The sequence below is a fragment of the Choloepus didactylus genome, assembly GCF_015220235.1.
Source record: "Choloepus didactylus isolate mChoDid1 chromosome 23 unlocalized genomic scaffold, mChoDid1.pri SUPER_23_unloc8, whole genome shotgun sequence".
Classification (NCBI taxonomy): Eukaryota; Metazoa; Chordata; class Mammalia; order Pilosa; family Megalonychidae; genus Choloepus; species Choloepus didactylus.
In genome coordinates this window covers 57,032-84,039 of record NW_023637602.1, presented here as the reverse complement: position 1 = coordinate 84,039, position 27,008 = coordinate 57,032, and the positions used below count along the sequence as shown (strand labels likewise).

Below are 27,008 nucleotides of genomic sequence, written 5' to 3'. Positions count from 1 at the left end.
AACTCCCCAATAAAAAGGCATAGACTGGCAGAATTGATTAAAAAACAAGACAAATCTATATGCTGTCTAGAAGAAACTCAGAATATCAGAATGCCCCAAAATTCATGAGGCAAACATTGAGATAACTGAAAGGAGAAATAGATACTTCTACAATAATGGTTGGAGACTTCAATGGAACACTCTCATCAATGGATAGAATATCTAGACAGAGGACCAAGAAGGAAATGGAGATGTTGAATTCTATGATGAATGAACTAGACTGTACAGATATTTATAGAACACTACACCCCACAACAGCAGGTCCACATTTTTCTGATGTGCTCATGGAATATTCTCTAGGATAGACCACATGTTGGGTCACAAAGCAAGTCTCATCAACTTTTAAAATATTGACATTATAAAAAACACTCTCTTGGATCATATTGGAATGATGTTGGAAATAATTAACAGGCAGAAGTTCATAAAAATCACAAATATATGGAAGACAAACAAAAGAATCTTAGAAAACCAGTGGGTAAAGGAAGAATTTACAAGAAAAATTAGTAAATACCTTGAAGCAAATGACACTGGAAACACAACATACAAAAACTTATGGGATTCCAAACTCTGAGATGCAAATCCCTTTGTGTATAACCTGATTGGTCTCTGGAACATTGGGTACCTGTTTCACACCTGAAACTCAGAGCTAGAGCTCAGCAGATATGAATGTCAGAATTAGTGCATAGATGAACTGTTAAAAAAAAAGCAGAAAAAGAGCCCAGACTTCAACTAGAGATATCAATGAAGCAGATTTGATTAAGATCAGGGCAAATCTGGCCAAAGGATAAAGGTTGAAACTGACTGTGTGTTCAAACTTCAACTTCCATGTGAGACCAAGGGAAGAGATTTTCATTTGGTACAGGATCTATATTTTCTAAAGCATAACTTCTACAGTCAGTTTGTTCAAACACCACAATTACATGAAACTTTGAGATATGGTAGGTTTGTATGGGTTAGAGTGAAATAGTGACACATCCCAAAGTAATTTGGGGGAGAATAAAAATATATATGCAGGGCACCCCTGAGGAGCTAGGGGAAAATGCAGAAGTGTTGGACTTCCTCACTTGGATTGTTGCTGATGTTCTCACAAACATTGAGGACTGATGGCTTGGTATGCTGAACCCTCTGTCTTGGGGCTTGCCCTTATGAAGCTCATTACTGCAAAGGAGTGCTAAACCTGCATATAATCATGCCTAAGAGTCTCTACCTGAGTACCTCTTTGTTGCTCAGACATGGCCCCCTCTAGCTAAGCCACCTCAGAAGGTGAACTCACTGCCCTCCCTCTATGTGGCAACACAAGATATGACTTCCAGGGATGAATCTGGACCTGGCATCATGAGATTGAGAACATCTTCTTGACCAAAAGGGGGTAGCAAAATGAAATGAAATGAAATAAACTTTCAGTGGCTTAGAGATTTCAAATGGAGTCAAGAGGTCAGTCTGGTGGATATTCTTTTGCACTATATAGATAACACTTCATAGGTTTTAATGTACTGGAATAGCTAGAAGCAAATAGCTGAAACTATCAAACTGCAACTCAGTAGCCTGGCCTCTTGAAGATGATTGTCTAATGATGTAGTTTACAAGGGGTGACAGTGTGATTGTGAAAACCTTGTTGATCACACTTCCTTTACCCAGTGTATGGATGGATGAGTAGAAAAATGGGGACAAAAGCTACACAAAAAATAGGTTGGGATGGGGTAGATGATTTGGGTGTTCTTTTTTACTTTTATTTTTTATTCTTACTCTAATTCTTTCTGGTGTAAGGAAAATGTTCAAAAATAGATTGGGATGGTGAATGCATAACTATATGATGGTACTGTGAACAATTGATTGTAGAACCATGGATGATTGTATGGTATGTGAATATATCTCAATAAAACTGAATTCAATTCCAAAAAAAAAAACTTATGGGATGCAGCAAAGGTGGTGTTGAGAGGGAAATTTATTGCCGTAAATGCTTACATTAAAAGAGGGAGCAAAAATCAAGGAATTAACTGCTCACCTCTAGGAACTAGAGAAAGAACAACAAACTATGCCCAAAGCAAACAGAAGGAAAGGAATAACAAAGATTAGAGAAGAAATAAATGAACTTGAGAACAGGAAAATGAAAGAGAGAATAAAAAAGCAAAAGTCGGTTCTTTAAGAATATCAATAAAATTGACGGACTTTAGCTAGGCTAACAAATAAAAAGAGAGAGAGAGTGGATGCAAATAAATAAAATCAGAAATGGGAAAGGAGACATAACTAATGATCCTGCAGAAATAAAGGAGATAATGGGAAGATACTATGAGAAACTATATGCTAATAAACTAGACAACTTACATGAAATGGACAACTTCCTAGAAAAGTGTAAATAACCAACATTGATTGAGAAGAAATAGATGACCTTAACAAACCAATCACAAGAAAAGAGATAGAGTCAGTCATGAAAAAGATCCCCAAAAAGAAAAGCCCAGGACCAGTTGTCTTCACATGTGAATTCTACCAAGAATTCAAGAAAGAATTAGTACCAATCCTGTTCAAACTCCTCAAAAACATTAAAGAGGAAAGAAAGCTACCTAACTCATTCTATGAAGCCAATATAACCATAATGCCAAAGTCAAACAAAGATACTAAATAAAAGAAAATTATTGATCAATCACTTTAATTAATATAGATGCAAAAATTCTCAACAAAGTACTCAAAATTGAATTGAATCCAGCAGCACATTAAAAGAATTATATGTCATGACCAGATGGGATTTATTCCAGGTATGCAAGGCCAGCACAACACAAGGAAATCGATTATTGTAATACACCACATCAAAAAATCAAAGCAGAAGAAGCACATGATCATCTGATCAATGCAGAAAAGGCATTTGACAAAATTCAACATCATTTCTTGATGAAAACATTTCAAACATTTTGGAATAGAAGGGAATTTTCTCAATATGATAGAGGCAATATATGAAAACCCACAGCTAATATCATACTCAATGGGGAAAGACTGAGAGCTTTCTCTTTAAATTCAGGAACAAGACAGGGATTCCCACTGTCACCATTGTTATTCAAAAGTGTGCTGGAAGTTCTAGCTAGAGCAATTGGGCAAGAAAAAGAAATAAAAAGCATCCAAATTGGAAAGGAAGAAGTAAAACTTTCACTCTTTGTAGATGACATGATTCTATACATAGAAAATCCAGAAAAATATATGGCAAAATTACTATATCTAATCAAGGAATATAGCAAAATGGCAGGCTAGATAAACATACAAAAAATCTGTAGTGTTTCTATACACAATGTGCAACAACAGGAGGAAATTAAGAAAAAAATCCCATTTACAATACACACATAAGAATCAAGTATTTAGGAATAGACTTAACCAAGGCCACATAAGACCTATACAGAGAAAACTAAAAAAAAAAAAAAAAAAAAAAAAAGGGGAAAGAAAGAAACTGCAAAAAAAATTGATCAGGACCAAAAAGAAAGGAAGAAGAACATACTGTGTTCATGGATTGGAAGACTAAATATAGTTAAGATGTCAATTCTACCTAAACTGATTTATAGATTCAATCCAATACCAGTTAAAATCCCAACAACTTTGCAGAAATAGGAAAAGCAATAACCAAATTTATTTGGAAGGGCAAGGTGCCCTGAATAGCAAAAAATATCTTTAGAAAGAGGAATGAAGTAAGTGGTCTCACATTATGTGACTTTGAAACATATTACAATGCTACAGTAATCAAAGCAGCCTAGTACTGGCATAAGGATGGATATTCTGACCAATGGAATGGAATTGAGTGCTCAGAAATAGACACTTGCATCAATGGAAAATTGATCATTGATAAGGCAGTCAAACCAAAGCAATTGGGACAGAGCAGCCTCTTCAATAACTGGTGTTTGGAGAGCCAGATATCCATTTCCAAATGAATGAAAGAGGACTCCTATCTCACACCTTACACAGCTAAAATTAACTCAAAATGGATCAAAGACCTGAACATTAGCACTAAGACCATAAAAGCCTTAGAAGAAAATATAGGGCATTATCTCAAAGATCTCATGATAGGGTATGGTTTCCTAAACCTTACATCCAAAGTGCAAGCAACCAAAGAAGAAATAGACAAATGGGATCTCCTCAAAATTAAACACTTTTGCACATCAAAGAACTTTGTCAGAAAAGTAAAAAGGCACCCTACACAATGGGAGACAATATTTGGAAACCACATATCACGTATGGGTTTAATATCCAGAATATAAAAAGAGATCCTACAACTGAACAACAGAAAGGCAAACAACCCAATTTTTTTAATAATGAGAAAAAGTAATGGACAGACACTTTCTCTGAAGAGGAAATACAAATGACTTAAAAACATGAAAAAATGCTCACCTTCACTGGCTATTAGAGAAATGCAAACCAAAACCACAATGAGATATCATCTCACACCTACCAGAATGGCCTTTATCCAAAAAGAAAAGGAAAAGAAAAAACAGAAAATTACAAGCACCTGGGAGGTTGTGGAGAAAGAGGCACACTTATTCACTGTTGGTGGGAATGTAGAATGGTGCAACCACTCTGGAAGACAGTGTGGCAGTTTCTCAGGAAGCTAAGTGTAGATTTGCCATATGAACCAGCTATTCCATTACTAGGTATGTACTCAGAGGAACTGAATGTTAAGACATGAAAAGACATTTGTACACTGATGTTTATAGCAGAATTATTCACAGTTGCCAAGAGATGGAATCAGCCAAAATGTCCATCAATGGATGAGTGGATAAACAAACTGGTATATACACACAATGGAATATTACACAGCTGTAAGACAGAACAGAACCATGGAACATATAATAATGTGGATGAACCTTGAGGATGTTAGGTTAAGCAAAGTTAGCCAGGGACCAAAGGACAAATACTCTATGGTCTCACTAATCTGAACTAACATTGATGAACAAACTTCGAGAGTTAAAAGCTGATAACACAGACTATCAGGAGATAGAAAGAGGATAGAGATCAGGCATTTGATGCTGAAGAACTACAGAATGTTCAACAGGGTTGATTGTATAGATCCAGAAATAGATAGCAGCATACTGTGTGATGGTAGAGCAATATTGTAAGAATACTGAGCAAAGATATGTGTGAGTAAAGCTGAAAGAGGAGGGCTAGGGACATATAGGACACCAGATATAATGATAGATGATAAAGACTGGGAGTGTTTAAATTGGCAAAAACTGGAGTGGTCAATGATTGTGAGTAAATGTACAGATATAAAAATGTTTTACATGTGGGAGAACAAATGAATGTCAACATGCAAAGTTTTGAAAAAGTGATGGTGTTTGGGAAAAATATAATCAAAACAAACTGGAATCTATGGTTAACAGTAACATTGTAATATGCTTCCATTAAATGTTACAAAGGCAATATACCAAAGCTAAAAGTTATGAAAGTAGGATATAAGGTAGGAATATAGGATTCTTGATATTAGTGTTGTTGTCTGACCTTACTTTGCACTGTATTATATGATATTTTATTTCTTTTTATTATCTTTTTTATTATTCTCAAAAATCCTTGTTTTCATAGTAATCAATATGTTCAAGTGCTGACTGTGCTGATAAATGCACAACTATATGATGACACCATGAAGAACAGATTGTACACTGTGGATAATGGCATTGTACATGAATATATCTCTATAAAATTGTAGGAAAATATATATAGGGATAAAAGTTCTGGAGAAACATGGGGAGAGGGATATACCTATTTACTGTTGGTGAGGAGGCAGAATGGTTTAGAATTTCTGGAGGATAGCATGGTGGTTCCACAAGAAGCTAAATATGTGGGTGCCATAAGGTCCTGCAACCTCATTATGGGGCATGTACTTGGAAAATCTCAGAGCAGGGACATGAATGGACATTTGCACACTGGTGTGTGTGGAGGTAGTATTCATGAAATGCAATGGGCAGAGGTGGCCTAAGCGTTCATAAACTGAGGAACCAAATGGTCAACTGTGATGTATGCACACAATGGAATATTGAACAACTGCAAGAAAGAGTGAAGCTGTGAGACATACAATGAGGTGGATTGATCCTGTAGACAGCATTTTGAGTGAAGTATGCCAGAAAGAAAGGCAAACTCTATAATGCCTCACCAACATGGACTAATTACAATGTATAAACTCAGAATTGAATCTCAGAGCACAACTTATCAGGGGAACACTTATTGTAATGGTCCCTAGATTGTAAGCTCTTACAGTAGTCACATTCACTACTGAATTTGTAATGGCTATCTCCAAATTCTGAGATGCTGATCTCTTTGTCTATAACCTGATCAGTCTCTGGAAGTTTGTGTATCTGTTTGACACCTGAAACTCAGAGCTAGAGCTCAGCAGGTATAGATCTCAGTATTAGCACATACAGCAACTGTTAGAAAAGCTGAAAAATAGTCCAGAGTGCAATTAGAGATATAATGAGATGGATCTGGTTAGGACTAAGGCAAATTCCGCTGAAGTGTAAAGACAATACTACTTTTTAAAACTTCAACTCCTGTGAGACCAAGGGAAGAGATGTTTATTTGGTGCAGGATCTATATTCTCAGTAGTATACTAAACAATTTAACTTGTACAGTCAGCTTGTTCAAACACTATAATTACATGGAACTTTGAATAGGAACTGAGATATGGTAGGTTTGTATGGATTAGAGTGAAATAGTGACACATCCCAAAGTAATTTGGGTGGGAGAATAAAATATATATGCAGGGCCCCCCTGAGGAGCTGGGGGAAAATTCAGAAGTGTTGGACTTCCTCACCTGGGTTGTTGCTGATGTTCTCATAAACATTGAGGACTGACAGCTTGGTATGCTGGGCCCTCTGTCTTGAGACTTGCCCTGATGAAGCTCATTACTGGAAAGGAGAGGCTACACCTACTTATAATTGTGACTAAGAGTCTCCCCCTGGGTAACTCTTTGTTGCTCAGATGTGCCCCTTGTCTCTCTAGCTAAACCAACTTGGCAGGTTAAAACACTGCCCTCCCCTCTATGTGGGACCTGACTCCCAGAGGTATAAACCTCCCTAGCAATGCAGGATATGACTACCGGGGATGAAACTGGACCTGATATCATGGGATCGAGAACATCTTTTTGACTAAAAGGGGTTAGTGAATTGAAACAAAATGAAGTTTCAGTGGCTGAGAGATTTCAAAAGGAGTTGAGAGATCACTTTTGTAAGCATTCTTATGCACTATGCAGATATCCCTTTTTAGGTTTTAGTGTACCAGAATAGCTAGAAGTAAATAGCTGCAAACTATCAAACTGCAACCCAGTAGCCTTGACTTTTGAAGATGATTGTATAACTACGTAGCTTACAAGGGGTGACAGCATGATTGTGTAAACCTTGTAGATCACATTCCCTTTATACAGTGTATGGATGGATGAGTAGAAAAATGGGGACAAAAACTGAATGAAAAATAGGGTGGGATGGGGGATGATTTGAGTGTTCTTTTTTACTTTTTTTTTTAATCTTCTTTAATAATGGTATATTAATAAATAGCAGCATCTTCAGGGAAGTCTTCTTTCCAAGGAATCTCCCACCCCCATCCCCTGTCCCTCCTTCAGCAGGAGGGGACTTGTCCATGTAGCTCTGCTGGCACAGTACAAGGGCAAGGTAAGTGTGTCAGGTGTACATGCAATTTCATATGTTCTTATAGGCATGTTAAGGTAAAAAGCAACAGGTTAGATTTATTTCAATAATATAGCTTACTTAATGTAAGAATATTCAAAATGTAATGTCAGCATGTAATGAGTATTAAAAAATTGAGATTTTTTATCTTGATTTTTCATTGTAAGTCTGAAATCCAGTAGGTATTCTATAGTCAGCCTATTTGGGCATTTTTTTCATTTCTTTTGTTTTTTGTGTACGGTATTTCTTTGTGTGGATGTACTGTTATGTATATACCATTCCTGTTGCTGTATATTTGAGTTGCCCCATTCTTTGGCAAATATAAAAAATGTATACATATGAGCAAGTATAAGTTACTTTTTGTTGTTAAAAATCTAAGAAAATTTTTTACTGAGTCTGGCAGGTAGGGCTAGTCTGAGAAAATTCTATCCATTCAAGAAAAATCCTGGCTTCTCTTTATGAAATTACTTTTTTAAAAATAAGGAAAAATACCTTGAATCTATTGGCTGGTATTTTCCCTGCCATTAGTAGAACCCCAACTCTAGACTTTCCCACCCTAGCCCATCCTCTGTCCATTTCACAATTCCATAGCTGGGGTCTATTCAATGTTCCCTCCCCCCACTCCCTTTTAAAGCACTGTTAAAAATGGCAATATGTTTGTGGGGTTTTTAAAACTTTATTTTGGATTACAGATATCACAACTAAGTAATCGAAATTGGTACAATGCACAGAGCTCATTTAAATTTCACTAGTCGCACATGCAATTGTTTGTGAGTGTACATGCTTAGTTTTACTCTATTTTATCATGTGTGGATTGATACATCCACCAACAGAACCAAGATGCAGAACTTCCTCATCATCAGGGCTCTGTAGGGCTCTCTCTTCATAGCTACTCCTACCCCAGCCCTCCTACCTCTTAATCCCAGGCAACCACTAATCTTGTCTCCATCTCTGTAATTCTGTTATTTCAAGAATGCTGTATGTGATGTTTTGAGATTGGCCTTATCCACCCAATATAATTCCCTGAAGACCCATCCAGGTTGTTGCCTGTATCAATAGTTCATTGCTCTTTATTGCTCATTACCCCATGGTATCAATTCACCACAGCTTCCTTACTGTTTATGTATTGATGGAAAGTTTGGTTTGTTTCCAGTTTTGTGTGATTACAAATAAAGCTTCTCTGAACACATACACACACACACACATACACACACACACACACACACATTTGAGGCAAAAGGAAGATCATAATATAACAAGCAAACACAAAGAAAAATAGATATAACAGTTTTATGAAACCAAAAATATTCCCAGAAGTCATTACATGGGACAGAGTGTTTTTATATAAGTAAAAAATCATAATCAACTATAAAGTTGTAACTATTAAAAGCTTTTATGCACCAGATAGTATAGCATAGGCATGTAACACACACATACACACACATGAATGACAGAAACATAAATTATACCAGGAAATTTGGAGGCTATTCTTAACTGATAATTCTTCCAGATGACATTTAGAATCATTTCATCAAGTTCTAAAAATTTCTGTTTGATATTTTTATTATGATCACATTAAACTTACATATTAACATGGTAAGAATAGACACCTTTATGTGGCTAGGTTTTCCTATCCAGGAACATGGAACACCTCTACATTTATTTAGATTTAAGTGTGTCCCTTGTTAAGTTTATAATTTTTCTTCACATTGGTTGTGCAGATTTCTTGATAAATTTATTCCTTCATGTTTCACTTTATTTACTATTACCATAAAAGATATCTTTCGCCAAATATACTTTCTAATTGGTTACTTTGGCTCGCTCATAGGACTGCTGTTGATTTATTTGGGTGTATTTACTTTGTATCCAACCATACTACTGATTTATTGTTGTTCTAATCTTTTTTTTGTTTTTTCGGTTGATTTTGTTGACTTTTTGAAGTATAGAATAACATTATCCCTATTATCAAATACTTGAAATTCTTGTTTCTTCATGTCTTGCATTGTTTCACTGGCTTAAAATTCCAGAACATTATAAATTAAAACAAACAAAAAAAGCAACGGAGGAGAATGAGTATCCACACCACCCCTCTGAGAGGCCCTGCAGCCCCGCGGGGACCCTCCCCTTCCCCCCGACGGTCGCCTCCAGAACTCGCTCGCTGGGACGTCAGCGCCAGACCCGGGCAGAGTTCCGGGTCCCCTCCCTGCCTCCTCCTCGCAGCCCCTTTCCGCCAGTAGCAGCCCTGCTGGCAGGACAGGGAGGTCGCTGGAGTCTGCAGCGCCCCGCCCCCTTGCTTTTTCTTTCTTTCTTTGCTTTGGGATCTTGCTGCCTGAGCCAGGATGTTCAGAGAAGAGAAGAACGAGACTCAGGAGCGCAGCTTCCACGGCGGTGTGCACGCAGAGCTGGCGGCACAACATCCCTGGCATACCGGGGCTGGGATGTGAGGAAGGAAAGTCCCCAGAGCCTGCGGGGCCTGAAGCCTGCCTTCGAAGGTGACCCAGAGAACGCACTGGGAGCTCACGGCTGGAGCACTTTGTCCGTGGCACCCCTGGACGCGAGCGGGGAGGTGCCCCGGGTGCCGGCTACCGAGTCCCGCTCTCCGGAGAAAGCGCAGCGGAGACCACCGCCCTCCCGGCGCTCAGCACAACTCCGGGCCTGCAGCGCGCTGGACCGAGTCCCGCTTCCCGCCGCCTCACCCGGAGTGGGGGGCACCCCCTGCCTGCCCGACTGCAGAGCCCCCTCTGTAGCCCCAGCATCCCCAGCTCCTGAGCAGAACCCCATACAGAGAGCTGAGGCCCTTGCTCGGCTCCCGCCCTTCCCAGCACCCGGGTCCCAGGGAGAGCGCGCCCGCCGCCACTCTGACTGCGAGCGCCGCCGCCGCCGTCGAAGCTGCGCTCTGGGGCCCCAGGCTCGCCCCTCTCAGGGGCCTGAGGGGCCGCCCCGCGTCCGAGTAGCCGCAGGAATGCACACATGACGTCTGCAGTGTTCAGCCGCTGCTTCACTCTCCTGTCCTGGATCCTCATCATCATCATGCAAGACGCGGACAAACCAAGGCCAGAACCCCCGCTCACCCCGCGCCCTTGCTTCTCTCCGTACGCGGCTGATCGCGCGGGCCCCGGAATCCCGCTCCACAGGGGCGATCTCGACAGCCGCCCTAAGCGCTGTGTCCAGAAGCGGAACAGAGCGGCCGCTGCCCACACTCTCTGCCATCACGCCCAGCTGCAGCAGCCTGTGCAGAAAGCAGAGCCGACCCGCTGGGCCAAAACTATTCGCCACGGCGCGCGGCTGCACTGGATCCTGGAGGGGCACGCGGGCGCGCGCCTGGAGCTAGTGACCCCTTCCCGGCCCTGCCCGGCCTGCCCAGCGCGCACCTGCACGAGTGCGCGCCCCGGCGCTACAAGTTGCCCGGGCTGCCGCGGGCCACTGAGCACCAGAGGCACCAGCGGCACCAGCGCCAGGGCGCGCAGCCCGGCGTGCTCTTCGCCGCCGCAGACAACACCCCCAGTCTGGAGCTCTTCCCAGGGGTAGCGGCCCCCCCGCCCCAACTTGGGGACCGGGGAAGGAGGGGTCCGGGGGGGCCTGCCTGGCGGCTGTCGCACGCCCCTTGCACTTCGGCTGCACTTTTGAGTTTCCAGCAATCGGTGCCCACATGCAGGACTCTTGGTAGAGCCTATCCTTGTGGGCAGTCTGCAGACTTCGCTGGCCCTGGTGTGTTTACGCCGTCTGTGGGGGTGGAGGGTGGGTGACAGGGCCACTGTAGCATGGGGTGGGGTGGGGGATTGGCCTGGCCCTTTGCTGCCCACCTGGCCCTGAGATGGGGCCGAGGGAAAAGCCCAGGTGTGAGGCCTGGCAGTGACGGCCAGGAATGAGGACCTAGTAGGCAGAGGATGGAGCCCCGAAGGGGAGGCTCTGTAGTCCTGGAGCAGAGTGTGTTAGTGAAGCGAGCTAAGGGACACGGTAGCATGCTAGGCTCAGAGAGGGACCCTGCACAGTGGGGGCGGGGCTTAGTGTCCGCTGAGGCCTTTCACCTCTAGATTCAGAATCTAAAACCATATACAAAGAAGCATGGAGAAAGTGTCTAAACACCAGCCCATAAACAAACTTCTCTTGTATAATCCCATAGCAAGGAAATGGTTGCTAGGAAAACCTGGCTTCTATGGAGGTCCTGCCTCCATCCCTTCTCACAGACCCTTTCTGACCCTGAAAATTACTTCTTTTTCAAGAAAACTCTCTCTAGCAAAAGAATTGAGATTGTTCTGCTCTGCGGTTATGTCTTTTCACAGCCCGAGGTAACAGCTGGGCTGCTGGTCCCTTTTCCCGACCTTTCTCTAAGGCTCCCTTTTCATGGTGGCCAGGCGGCTCCCGTGCACTGCACTGTTGCCTCCCAGAGCCTCTGTGAGCCCAGTGCGCAGCCTGGGCCCCTGGGGTGGATGGAGATGGCACATGTGTGCACTTCCAAGGCCGTGTGTGCAGTCAGCAGGCACGGGGATGGGACAGGTGTTAATTCTTGAGACTGGTGTTTTGCTCTCTGCATGTGTGTGCACACTGCAAATGAGACTGGCTGGCCTCGTTTTTTGTTTGTTTTGTGTTTTCCTTCACGTTACACAAATTGTAGCTGAAAGAAATCTTGGAAGTTTTGTGATCATGCTTGACCTCTACCTTCCTCCACCGAAATTCCTTGACATCTTGCCTGGATGTGACCTGCCCCCTCCCCAGCCCCTCCCCCACCCCTCCCCCCAACCCCTGAAAGCAAACTGGATGTTCTGAAAATTCTGTGTCTGAGCTGGACACTGTGAACTGATAAAATAACCTGTATCTCTAGTATCCATACATGCCAGCTTCACCCACACTTTCATCCTAACCTCTCAGCTTTGCTTTCTTAACCTGAGGACTTAGCTAGTCTGTATCCTTTCAGTTTAATTTTTCTGCATGTGTGGTTTTTAACATCAATGTTCATCCCCTCCTTCTTCATGAATAAAAGGAACAGTAATTGTTGTCCTTTCACTATACAAGACTTTCTTTCCATATTTCTTCAGAGAAATAAATAAGGTTGGCACTGTAAAACAAATAAACAAAAAAAGCATTGGGGATGGACTCATGCTGCAGTATGGAGGAACCTCAAAAAGTGTCTGCAAGTAAATGACAGAAGCCAGTCACAAAGGGTCACATTTTATGTAAGTGCATTTATAAGAAATGTCCACATTGGTAAATTTCTATAGACAGAAAGTGGAATACTAGATACCTTGGAATAGGAGGAGGGAGGCAAGAAAATGAGAACAAATGAGGATGGAGTGTCTTGGGTGATCAAAAGTTTCCAAAATTATATTATGAGGCAGGTTGCACAAAACCATAAATATGCTAAAAAAAAAAACCATTGAATTTTATACTTTAAATTGGTGAAATTTATAGTATGAGAATCACAAGTCAATAAAGATTTTTTTTAAATTAAGAAGGAAAGATGAAGGCTCACCTTTAGCTCTTATTTATTTAAAAAAAACATTTCTAGCTACCTAAATATATGGTTCAATCTGTCTTTTAATTTTGAACAAAATATTTAACCACAGTTGGACATTCCCTTGCTGAAGATGATTTTATATAGATAAAACTTTGTGCTTTAGAGAATGTCTGTAATGTCTTGAAAACCTATTGGGTTCCAAAGTATTTTGTTAGAGTAATTTCTTGTTGATAAGAATAATTTTATTTTGGGAAATCAGTTTTAATATTAATCAATATGAAGAAAGACTAAAACTCCACTGGGAGAGACACATGGGCAAAAGACAAACAGGCATGTCACAAAAGAAGAAATATGTAATAGTAATAAAAGCATAAAAAAGATATTTGCCTTCATGAGTAATTAGGAAAATGAACATTAAGTGACAGAAAGATTGCAGTGCAAACAGTAGGTTGGACAAAACAAGAAACCTGACAATACCAAATGCTTGTGAAATGTGGGGACAAAATAATGAGAAGTAGACATTGTCATTGACCCTATATTTTTGCTGTCTGCTCTGACCTTCAGGTCATGGGATGCTGACACTTAGGGATGCCACAGTCACCCTCCACTGTTGTTTGTCACAGGCTCTCAGAGGGGAGACCAGCCTCAGGGGGCAGGGGCAGGTTTCTGTCTCAGTTCCCCATGTGTCTGGAGCACTGTGGACCACTGATGCTACTGTCCCACCATGTTGAGCAGTAATAGACAGCCTCATCCTCAGGCTGGAGCCCCGTGATGGTCAGGGAGGCTGTGCCACTTGACTTGGAGCCAGAGAACCGAGCTGGGATCCCCGAGGGCTGAGAAGTTCCGAGCATCACAGTCTTGAGGGTGCCCCCAGGGAGCTGCTGGTACCAGCCAGCGCCATAAGATCCAAGGTAAGAGGTGCTCCCCTTGCATGTCAGAGTGACTGTCTGTCCCAGGGACCCTGACACCGAGGCTTCCTGGGTCAGCCCTGACTGTGCCCAGGACCCTGGAAGAGAGGAGAAGGAGAGACAGGGTGAGTTTGGGGCTATTGCCCACACCATGTTCCCAAATGAAGGGAGGAAATATGGTACCAGGTGCCCCCACCATCCCCTCTGCTGCTTTCCACAGCTGGTCACCTGGGCAGAGAGTGAGGAGGGTGAGGAGGAGAGGGGTCCAGGCCATGGTGGAGACACCCCCAGAGCTATGCTTCCTGAGCCCCACAACTGAGCAGAACTGCCCAGAGTCTCTCTTATCCTTTCCCCTCATGTGGGGGGAGAGAGAAACTCTTCATGCAAATTATTTCTCCTCCCCCAGGTGTCCCTGGGCCTGAATTTGGTGCAAGCTGAGCCTGGGGTGTGGCTGTGGGGGCCTCTCCTGGGCCTGGTGAGATCACAGCTGCTGGGCCCCAGGGAGCACAGAGTACAGGGCACCACACAGGGCACCAGGGCCTGGTTTCCCAGCTGAGATCCCCCCATAGATCCCAGGGGACATGCCCCCAGTGCCCCCTGCTGTCTGAGAGTCCAAGTTCCTTCAAGACATGGTTGAAGTTCCTGGAGCTGACTATAGAGAGAGAAAATCTCCAGACTTCCCCCCAGCCATGCACCCACCCCATCCTCACAAATTGGGAGACAGCACATCATTCAGGGGCCCCCTTATTGGGGTGCAATGTGTTTGCCATAATTTATTCTGGGCCTCTTCAGGAATAAGAGATTCTTTCTCACCTTTACCCCATTTATTCTGTTTGTGAGGGTGCATAGGAGACTGTGTCCTGCCCCAGTGAGCAGAAGTAGAGAGCAGGAACAAAGCCTGCAGAGCCTCTATTGGGGAGCCCAAGGAAACAAGCTCCTCCTCTCTCATCACACACCAGGTCCCACCACAGCAGAGTCAGCCTTCATGGTCCTCTTCAGCCCTGATGGGACAATAGTCCATCTAAAAGGGCACAGGGATTTGATTCCAGAGAGACCCCCATTATTAAGAGGAGAGAGCTCTGCTTCTCCTGTGCTCTTCTGCCCTAAGTGACATGACCAACTCCATGGGCCACCCAAGGAGCAGCCAGGACCCTACAGCTCTAAAAGGGGTCACAGGGGTGGGTGGGTCCTCCCCAGAAGATAGAGCATGAGCCTCCAGATGGGATGGGAAGTCTGGGGAAGGGCAGAAGCATTGAATTTGCAAGGAGAGAGGGAGATCAAGAAGTTGACACAGAAGGTCTCAGATTTCCTACCTAAGCCCTTTATTCACATCTCACATTTTTTTAAATTATTCTAAGGAGGCTCCTGTGTCTCTTCTTATGTGTCAAGTACTGTTCTACTTACTACCTCTCTCTTTCTCTCTCTCTGTCTGTCTGTCTCTCATAGCTACCTCTCTCCTCCCTCATCTGTAAATCACAAGTTAGATCCCCTCCTATTGGGAGGTTTCTTTCCTGCAACTTCCCACCCACCCTCAGCAACACATGCACCCAGGCACCTTCCACACATGGGGACCCCCTGCCTGGCCTGGGTGTTAACAGCCTCACCAGACATTTCCAGGTGTGCCTCACACCTGGGAACATTCATCTGCAGCAGGGGAAGCCAAGAGCATGCATTAAAGGGCCTCACAGCACAATTCAGGAAGAAACAGTTCTCTGTGCACCCATGTACCATGTTACCTACATGTGAGAGCCATAAGTCATATATGGGATGAGATTCTCTCAGATGTATACAGTGTTATAAAGACTGAATTTCGTTAATAAGTGATATCAGTTGCATTCCGTTTTTCTGTTCCCCTATATTGATTACATTCTTTTTTTTATTCTACTAGGTACAATTTTACTCTTTCATACCTCAGGAATGGTTTGTAAAGTCCTTGAAATGAACAATTTTTTTTTGCAGAATTCAATCAAAATTCATAACTCTAAATTAATAACACCTCAAGGCTGACTTCAGGTGACAGATGATTAAATTATATTAAAAGATACTATGTGTCTAAATGATTCTGATCTGACTGACATGCCCAGACACCCACACAATCATCATAAAGATTTATGCTGGTAGATTTGACTCCACCAAGAAGAAGATAATTCACAGTACAACTTATAAAAATTTATATCTTTCTCAGTCTAATGACTACATTTTATGATGTACTGCATCCTGAATTGGGCAATATAAAGCTTTTATCTTATACCTGGCCACCACTTATTCTCCTCCCTCTTGGATACTCAACCTTTTTGTCTCAATTGGATCATTCCAATCAGTTCTTAAATATTCTCAGACTCTGACACTCAAAAAAATCCTTTGACCTCACCTCCGCTAATCCACCTTGCTTCTGGAATGGCAAGCAAAATGCAATGACATCTACATTCCCTTGTGAAGGCTAGACAGATTCCCATCTTCAAGAGCTCACACCCAGATCCACTGATCACAAAAACTGGCCTGAATAGAACATGGGAGAGTCACAGAGGGATAATCCATTTGAGCTGTGGGCATGGTGGTGAGCAAGACTGAAGCCAGCCTGCCCAGAACACTCATTCTTAAGGATGAGCAAACAAGAGGAGGAGGTGACATTTCTAGGGAATGGCAGTTTGTCCACCATGATCTTTTTTGACCCTCCCACTCTCTTCCAACACTCAGCCTGGGGGATGGGGGAAGCAGGGAGGGGCAAGGGCTGCTGAGGTGACTCTAAGAGCACTCTCAAATAATAAGGTGAGGTCACCAAGTCCTTTCCAGGATATCTGGCTTCACAGTGGGGGTGAACTAGAGAGGGAAGAGATGTGGAGAGGTGGACTGGAGGGTGACTGCCAGAGGATAGTGGGAAGTTCAAGGATTTTGCATGAGCCATGGGGACAGGTGCCTGGTTTCCCAGTTGGACCACATGGCAGGAGATTTTCGATAGGACCAAGAAAATTCTACAAAACATCTTGCAATCCTCAAGCCAAAGAAAATGTTGCTAGGAATTAAACTAAGAGATACATAGGCAGCCTCTGAGGATTTTGCAATATTTGAACCCAATAATTCATAAGAAAATGTCAGTAAAATCAATATTAAAAGAATAATGAAAAAAATTATGTTATATATTTTTAAAAATGTTTTGCTGGCAAGAAGGAGTGGGAGAATTTCCTGTGGGATAGTTTCCAAAACACCAATTAATATTTTAATTCTTAAGAACAGGAATTGAGGTCATTACTTTGATATGGAATAGACAAAAAAGAACAACTGAAGATCATAAGATCTTATTTGCACCTGACATGGTGGTAAGACCACATGGCCCAATCTCTACCTGCACAAAAGGACCCACAGAGTAGACAAAGGAAATGGAGCCAATGAGGAAAATGGCACCATGTCAGCAGTAGCAAAAAATCAGGTGCACACACACATTTATGTGCATGTATGCACATGCAAAACAAATACACAGGCACCTACAAACACATACACATACGTGCACACAGTCATATGTATGCGTATGAATACACATATACCTACACACATGCACATATGCACACATAAACATATACATGTACATATACACACATGGGTACATGAGTATTCACACGTGTGTGTACACACATGTACATACACACATGTATACATATACACATACACACATTCATAAGCTTACATATATATAACCTGGTTTCAAAATCTAAACCTCGATTACCAATATCACTTCACATATTGAAAAATATGGATTGAATGCCTTTTCAGTGCCAGGCACTCTTCTAGACATGTATCCTGGGATGTATCAGTGAAAAGAAAAAAAAAGGCCAGGACCCCTGACTGATGGACTAAAGAAGACACACCCAGGTCAGGAGGAGTGGGGAGAGCAGTGCTTGCTTCTTCATCCAGACCTCTCCTTTCAGAGGCTGACTGGGAACCTCTGTTCCTCATCTTCCTCCCAGAAAATGGTTACAATCCTGTGACCTGACATCCACTTTTGCCACGTTCTCCTTATCAGCCCTCCATTTATCCTTTCCTGTTGGACTTTATCATTCTTCACTTGTTGCCATTTTCAGATAGAGCAAAGCATCCTGCTTCTGAATTTCCATGCCCTTTGAACTACTTGCTTTCTCAATCTGGCCCTATTTGTCCCTGGCCTCATTCACATTTTCAACCCTAAATGTCTACAACCTTAACAGAAACAAGTTCAAAGGCTTGGCTCCATGCTCCTGACTCGGCTACTTTGATAATGTGGATGAAGTTCCTGCCACAAAGTTATGACAGGATTCCCATCCCAGAAACACTATTCTGACCATCTTTAAGTAATTTTCTTGTATTGTCAAAGTCAGTTTACCTCTAAAAAGAAGACTTTTCTGAAAGACATAATGGAATAAATGTGCTCCCCAGCACATTAAAAGTGTACCTTTGGGGAGGCGGGGCAAGATGGCAGACTGGTGAGCTGTATGTTTTAGTTACTCCTCCAGGAAAGTAGGTAAAAAGCCAGGAACTGCGTGGACTGGACACCACAGAGCAATCTGTCTTTGGGCATACTTCATACAACACTCATGAAAACGTGGAACTGCTGAGATCAGCGAAATCTGTAAGTTTTTGCGGCCAGGGGACCCGCGCCCCTCCCTGCCAGGCTCAGTCCCGGGGGAGGAGGGGCTGTCAGCTCCAGGAAGGAGAAGGGAGAATTGCAGTGGCTGCTCTTACCGGAAACTCATTCTACTGATTCAAACTCCAACCATAGATAGACTGAGGCCAGACACCAGAGACTCTGAGAGCAGCCAGCCCAGCAGAGAGGAGACAGGCATAGAAAAAAAACAACACGAAAAACTCCAAAATAAAAGCAGAGGATTTTTGGAGTTCTGGTGAACACAGAAAGGGGAAGGGCGGAGATCAGGCCTTGAGGCGCATATGCAAATCCCGAAGCAAGGCTGATCTCTCTGCCCTGGGCACTTTTCCTTAATGGCCCTGGTTGCTTTGTCTATTAGCATTTCAATAACCCATTAGATCTCTGAGGAGGGCCGTTTTTTTTTTTTGTTTTTTTTTTTTTTTAAATCCTTTTTGCTTTTTCTAAAACAATTACTCTAAGAAGCTCAATACAGAAAGCTTCAAAGAATTGAAATTTGGGCACGTCAAGTCAAGAGCAGAACTAAGAGAGCTCTGAGACAAAAGGCAATAATCCAGTGGCTGAGAAAATTCACTAAACAACACAACTTCCCAAGAAAAGGGGGGTGTCCGCTCACAGCCACCATCCTGGTGGACAGGAAACACTCCTGCCCATCGCCAGCCCCATAGCCCAGAGCTGCCCCAGACAACCCAGTGTGACGGAAGTGCTTCAAATAACAGGCACACACCACAAAACTGGGCGTGGACATTAGCCTTCCCTGCAACCTCAGCTGAATGTCCCAGAGCTGGGAAGGGGGAGCAGTGTGAATTAACAGAGCCCCATTCAGCCATCATTTGAGCAGACTGGGAGCCTCCCAACACAGCCCAGCAGCCCAGAACTGCCCTGGGGGGACGGCACTCACCTGCGACATAGCACAGTCATCCCTCAACAGAGGACCCGGGGTGCACAGCCTGGAAGAGGGGCCCACTTGCAAGTCTCAGGAGCCATACGCCAATACCAAAGACTTGTGGGTCAGTGGCAGAGACAAACTGTGGCAGGACTGAACTGAAGGATTAGACTATTGCAGTAGCTTTAAAACTCTAGGATCATCAGGGAGATTTGATTGTTAGGGCCACCCCCCCTCCCCGACTGCCCAGAAACACGCCCCACATACAGGGCAGGCAACACCAACTACACACGCAAGCTTGGGACACCAATTGGGCCCCACAAGACTCACTCCCCCACTCACCAAAAAGGCTAAGCAGGGGAGATCTGGCTTGTGGAGAACAGGTGGCTCGTGGACGCCACCTGCTGGTTAGTTAGAGAAAGTGTACTCCACGAAGCTGTAGATCTGATAAATTAGAGATAAGGACTTCAACTGGTCTACAAACCCTAAAAGAACCCTATCAAGGTCAGCAAATGCCACGAGGCCAAAAACAACAGAAAATTATAAAGCATATGAAAAAACCAGACGATATGGATAACCCAAGCCCAAGCACCCAAATCAAAAGACCAGAAGAGACACACCTAGAGCAGCTACTCAAAGAACTAAAGATGAACAATGAGACCCTAGTACGGGATATGAAGGAAATCAAGAAGACCCTAGAAGAGCATAAAGAAGACATTGCAAGACTAAATAAAAAAAATGGATGATCTTATGGAAATTAAAGAAACTGTTGACCAAATTAAAAAGATTCTGGACACTCATAGTACAAGACTAGAGGAAGTTGAACAACGAATCAGTGACCTGGAAGATGACAGAATGGAAAATGAAAACATAAAAGAAAGAATGGGGAAAAAAATTGAAAAACTCGAAATGGACCTCAGGGATATGATAGATAATATGAAACGTCCGAATATAAGACTCATTGGTGTCCCAGAAGGGGAAGAAAAGGGTAAAGGTCTAGGAAGAGTATTCAAAGAAATTGTTGGGGAAAACTTCCCAAATCTTCTAAACAACATAAATACACAAATCATAAATGCTCAGCTAACTCCAAATAGAATAAATCCAAAAAAAACCCACTCCGAGACATATACTGATCACACTGTCAAACATAGAAGAGAAGGAGCAAGTTCTGAAAGCAGCAAGAGAAAAGCAATTCACCACATACAAAGGAAACAGCATAAGACTAAGTAGTGACTACTCAGCAGCCACCATGGAGGCGAGAAGGCAGTGGCACGATATATTTAAAATTCTGAGTGAGAGGAATTTCCAGCCAAGAATACTTTATCCAGCAAAGCTCTCCTTCAAATTTGAGGGAGAGCTTAAATTTTTCACAGACAAAGAAATGCTGAGAGAATTTGCTAACAAGAGACCTGCCCTACTGGAGATACTAAAGGGAGCCCTACAGACAGAGAAACAAAGACAGGACAGAGAGACTTGGAGAAAGGTTCAGTACTAAAGAGATTCGGTATGGGTACAATAAAGGATATTAATAGAGAGAGGGAAAAATATGGCAAACATAATCCAAAGGATAAGATGGCCGATTCAAGAAATGCCTTCACGGTTTTAACGTTGAATGTAAATGGATTAAACTCCCCAATTAAAAGATATAGATTCGCAGAATGGATCAAAAAAAATGAACCATCAATATGTTGCATACAAGAGACTCATCTTAGACACAGGGACACAAAGAAACTGAAAGTGAAAGGATGGAAAAAAATATTTCATGCAAGCTACAGCCAAAAGAAAGCAGGTGTAGCAATATTAATCTCAGATAAAATAGACTTCAAATGCAGGGATGTTTTGAGAGACAAAGAAGGCCACTACATACTAATAAAAGGGGCAATTCAGCAAGAAGAAATAACAATCGTAAATGTCTATGCACCCAATCAAGGTGCCACAAAATACATGAGAGAAACATTGGCAAAACTAAAGGAAGCAATTGATGTTTCCACAATAATTGTGGGAGACTTCAACACATCACTCTCTCCTATAGATAGATCAACCAGACAGAAGACCAATAAGGAAATTGAAAACCTAAACAATCTGATAAATGAATTAGATTTAACAGACATCTACAGGACATTACATCCCAAATCAACAGGATACACATACTTTTCTAGTGCTCACGGAACTTTCTCCAGAATAGATCATATGCTGGGACATAAAACAAGCCTCAATAAATTTAGAAAGATTGAAATTATTCAAAGCACATTCTCTGACCACAATGGAATACAATTAGAAGTCAATAACCATCAGAGACTTAGAAAATTCACAAATACCTGGAGGTTAAACAACACACTCCTAAACAATCAGTGGGTTAAAGAAGAAATAGCAAGAGAAATTGCCAAATATATAGAGACGAATGAAAATGAGAACACAACATACCAAAACCTATGGGATGCAGCAAAAGCAGTGCTAAGGGGGAAATTTATAGCACTAAACGCATATATTAAAAAAGAAGAAAGAGCCAAAATCAAAGAACTAATGGATCAACTGAAGAAGCTAGAAAATGAACAGCAAACCAATCCTAAACCAAGTACAAGAAAAGAAATAACAAGGATTAAAGCAGAAATAAATGACATAGAGAACAAAAAAACAATAGAAAGGATAAATATCACCAAAAGTTGGTTCTTTGAGAAGATCAACAAGATTGACAAGCCCCTAGCTAGACTGACAAAATCAAAAAGACAGAAGACCCATATAAACAAAATAATGAATGAAAAAGGTGACATAACTGCAGATCCTGAAGAAATTAAAAAAATTATAAGAGGATATTATGAACAACTGTATGGCAACAAACTGGATAATGTAGAAGAAATGGACAATTTCCTGGAAACATATGAACAACCTAGACTGACCAGAGAAGAAATAGAGGACCTCAACCAACCCATCACAAGCAAAGAGATCCAATCAGTCATCAAAAATCTTCCCACAAATAAATGCCCAGGGCCAGACGGCTTCACAGGGGAATTCTACCAAACTTTCCAGAAAGAACTGACACCAATCTTACTCAAACTCTTTCAAAACATTGAAAAAAATGGAACACTACCTAATTCATTTTATGAAGCTAACATCAATCTAATACCAAAACCAGGCAAAGATGCTACCAAAAAGGAAAACTACCGGCCAATCTCCCTAATGAATATAGATGCAAAAATCCTCAACAAAATACTTGCAAATCGAATCCAAAGACACATTAAAAAAATCATACACCATGACCAAGTGGGGTTCATTCCAGGCATGCAAGGATGGTTCAACATAAGAAAAACAATCAATGTATTACAACACATTAAAAACTCGAAAGGGAAAAATCAATTGATCATCTCAATAGATGCTGAAAAAGCATTTGACAAAATCCAACATCCGTTTTTGATAAAAACACTTCAAAAGGTAGGAATTGAAGGAAACTTCCTCAACATGATAAAGAGCATATATGAAAAACCCACAGCCAGCATAGTACTCAATGGTGAGAGACTGAAAGCCTTCCCTCTAAGATCAGGAACAAGACAAGGATGCCCGCTGTCACCACTGTTATTCAACATTGTGCTGGAAGTGCTAGCCAGGGCAATCCGGCAAGACAAAGAAATAAAAGGCATCCAAATTGGAAAAGAAGAAGTAAAACTGTCATTGTTTGCAGATGATATGATCTTATATCTAGAAAACCCTGAGAAATCAACGATACACCTACTAGAGCTAATAAACAAATTTAGCAAAGTAGCGGGATACAAGATTAATGCACATAAGTCAGTAATGTTTCTATATGCTAGAAATGAACAAACTGAAGAGACACTCAAGAAAAAGATACCATTTTCAATAGCAACTAAAAAAATCAAGTACCTAGGAATAAACTTAACCAAAGATGTAAAAGACCTATACAAAGAAAACTACATAACTCTACTAAAAGAAATAGAAGGGGACCTTAAAAGATGGAAAAATATTCCATGTTCATGGATAGGAAGGCTAAATGTCATTAAGATGTCAATTCTACCCAAACTCATCTACAGATTCAATGCAATCCCAATCAAAATTCCAACAACCTACTTTGCAGACTTGGAAAAGCTAGTTATCAAATTTATTTGGAAAGGGAAGATGCCTCGAATTGCTAAAGACACTTTAAAAAAGAAAAACGAAGTGGGAGGACTTACACTCCCTGACTTTGAAGCTTATTATAAAGCCACAGTTGCCAAAACAGCATGGTACTGGCACAAAGATAGACATATAGATCAATGGAATCGAATTGAGAATTCAGAGATAGACCCTCAGATTTATGGCCGACTGATCTTTGATAAGGCCCCCAAAGTCACCGAACTGAGCCATAATGGTCTTTTCAACAAATGGGGCTGGGAGAGTTGGATATCCATATCCAAAAGAATGAAAGAGGACCCCTACCTCACCCCCTACACAAAAATTAACTCAAAATGGACCAAAGATCTCAATATAAAAGAAAGTACCATTAAACTCCTAGAAGATAATGTAGGAAAACATCTTCAAGACCTTGTATTAGGAGGCCACTTCCTAGACTTTACACCCAAAGCACAAGCAACAAAAGAGAAAATAGATAAATGGGAACTCCTCAAGCTTAGAAGTTTCTGCACCTCAAAGGAATTTCTCAAAAAGGTAAAGAGGCAGCCAACTCAATGGGAAAAAATTTTTGGAAACCATGTATCTGACAAAAGACTGATATCTTGCATATACAAAGAAATCCTACAACTCAATGACAATAGTACAGACAGCCCAATTATAAAATGGGCAAAAGATATGAAAAGACAGTTCTCTGAAGAGGAAATACAAATGGCCAAGAAACACATGAAAAAATGTTCAGCTTCACTAGCTATTAGAGAGATGCAAATTAAGACCACAATGAGATACCATCTAACACCGGTTAGAATGGCTGCCATTAAACAAACAGGAAACTACAAATGCTGGAGGGGATGTGGAGAAATTGGAACTCTTATTCATTGTTGGTGGGACTGTATAATGGTTCAGCCACTCTGGAAGTCAGTCTGGCAGTTCCTTAGAAAACTAGAGATAGAGCTACCATTCGATCCAGCGATTGCACTTCTCGGGATATACCCGGAAGATCGGAAAGCAGTGACACGAACAGATATCTGCACGCCAATGTTCATAGCAGCATTATTCACAATTGCCAAGAGATGGAAACAACCCAAATGTCCATCAACAGATGAGTGGATAAATAAAATGTGGTATATACACACGATGGAATACTACGCGGCAGTAAGAAGGAATGATCTGGTGAAACATATGACAACATGGATGAACCTTGAAGACATAATGCTGAGCGAAATAAGCCAGGCACAAAAAGAGAAATATTATATGCTACCACTAATGTGAACTTTGAAAAATGTAAAACAAATGGTTTATAATGTAGAATGTAGGGGAACTAGCAGTAGAGAGCAATTAAGGAAGGGGGAACAATAATCCAAGAAGAACAGATAAGCTGTTTGACGTTCTGGGGATGCCCAGAGGTGACTATGGTCTGTTAATTTCTGATGGATGTAGTAGGAACAAGTTCACTGAAATGTTGCTATAGTATGTAACTTTCTTGGGGTAAAGTAGGAACATGTTGGAAGTTAAGCAGTTATCTTAGGTTAGTTGTCTTTTTCTTACTCCCTTGCTATGGTCTCTTTGAAATGTTCTTTCATTGTATGTTTGTTTTCTTTTTAACTTTTTTTTCATACAGTTGATTTGAAAAAAGAAGGGAAAGTTAAAAAAAAAAAAAAAAAAGAAAAAAGACAAACAAGGAAAAAAAAAAAAAAAACAAAAAAAAACGATGTAGTGCCCCCTTGAGGAGCCTGTGGAGAATGCAGGGGTATTCGCCTACCCCACCTCCATGGTTGCTAACATGACCACAGACATAGGGGACTGGTGGTTTGATGGGTTGAGCCCTCTACCATAAGTTTTACCCTTGGGAAGACGGTTGCTGCAAAGGAGAGGCTAGGCCTCCCTGTATTTGTGCCTAAGAGTCTCCTCCTGAATGCCTCTTTGTTGCTCAGATGTGGCCCTCTCTCTTTGGCTAAGCCAACTTGAAAGGTGAAATCACTGCCCTCCCCCCTACGTGGGATCAGACACCCAGGGAAGTGAATCTCCCTGGCAACGTGGAATATGACTCCCGGGGAGGAATGTAGACCCGGCATCGTGGGATGGAGAACATCTTCTTGACCAAAAGGGGGATGTGAAAGGAAATGAAATAAGCTTCAGTGGCAGAGAGATTCCAAAACGAGCCGAGAGATCACTCTGGTGGGCACTCTTACGCACACTTTAGACAACCTTTTTTAGGTTCTAAAGAATTGGGGTAGCTGGTGGTGGATACCTGAAACTATTAAACTACAACCCAGAACCCATGAATCTCGAAGACAGTTGTATAAAAATGTAGCTTATGAGGGGTGACAGTGGGATTGGGAATGCCATAAGGACCAAACTCCACTTTGTCTAGTTTATGGATCGATGTGTAGAAAAGTAGGGGAAGCAAACAAACAGACAAAGGTACCTAGTGTTCTTTTTTACTTCAATTGCTCTTTTTCACTCTAATTATTATTCTTGTTATTTTTGTGTGTGTGCTAATGAAGGTGTCAGGGATTGATTTAGGTGATGAATGTACAACTATGTAATGGTACTGTAAACAATCGAAAGTACAATTTGTTTTGTATGACTGCGTGGTATGTGAATATATCTCAATAAAATGATGATTAAAAAAAAAAATTATATGCATACATGGTAAGAGATTTAAACCAAAAAAAAAAAAAAAAAAAGAAATACAGTTGGGTTTTGTTTGCTTTCAGCTTTACCTTTTTTTCTTCCCATCTTTGTTGACTTGATTTTTTACAAATGTAGAACATTAACATACTTCCACAAATCAAAATTGTACAAAAAGATATACTTATTCTGATACGTGCCATAACATGGATGAACCTTGAAAACATGCTGAGTGAAAAAAATCAGACACAAAAGGACAAATATTGTGAGATTCCACTGATGTGGAATATCTGGAATAGCAAATTCATAGAGACAGAAAGTAGATTAGTGGTTTTCGAGGGCAGCAGGGACGGGGAATGGGGAGTTATTGCTTAACAGACACAGAGTTTCTGATTGGGGCTCTGGAAAAGTTTTGGTAATGGATGGTGGCAAAGGTAGCACAACATTGTGAGTGCAATTAATACCACTGAATTGTACACTTAAAATGGTTAATATGGGAAACTATGTGTTATATGTATGCTACCATAATAAAATTAAACACACAATTCAAAAAAAAAAAAAAAAAAAAAAAAAGTGTACCTTTGGTAGGCAAGTTATAAATCCCTTCTTAAGCACAAAATAAATATGAGTATAAAAAGAATGTCAAAACCACAATAATTGTAATAGTCCCTAGATTGTAAGCTCTTAC

General features: G+C 41.5%; 1 protein-coding gene, 1 pseudogene and 1 gene segment (V, D, J or C); 1 reads left to right on the top strand and 2 right to left on the bottom strand.

Moving 5' to 3' along the window:
• The window catches only part of LOC119525123 (olfactomedin-4-like), a 160,595-nt gene that overhangs the window by 117,109 nt on the left and 16,478 nt on the right, over nucleotides 1-27,008 (bottom strand). The window lies entirely within an intron of this gene.
• LOC119525124 lies at nucleotides 10,594-12,691 on the top strand (annotated as a pseudogene).
• Nucleotides 13,676-14,389, bottom strand: LOC119525125. The segment is given in 2 exon segments: nucleotides 13,676-14,146; nucleotides 14,277-14,389. Coding segments are annotated over 2 exon segments (381 nt in total).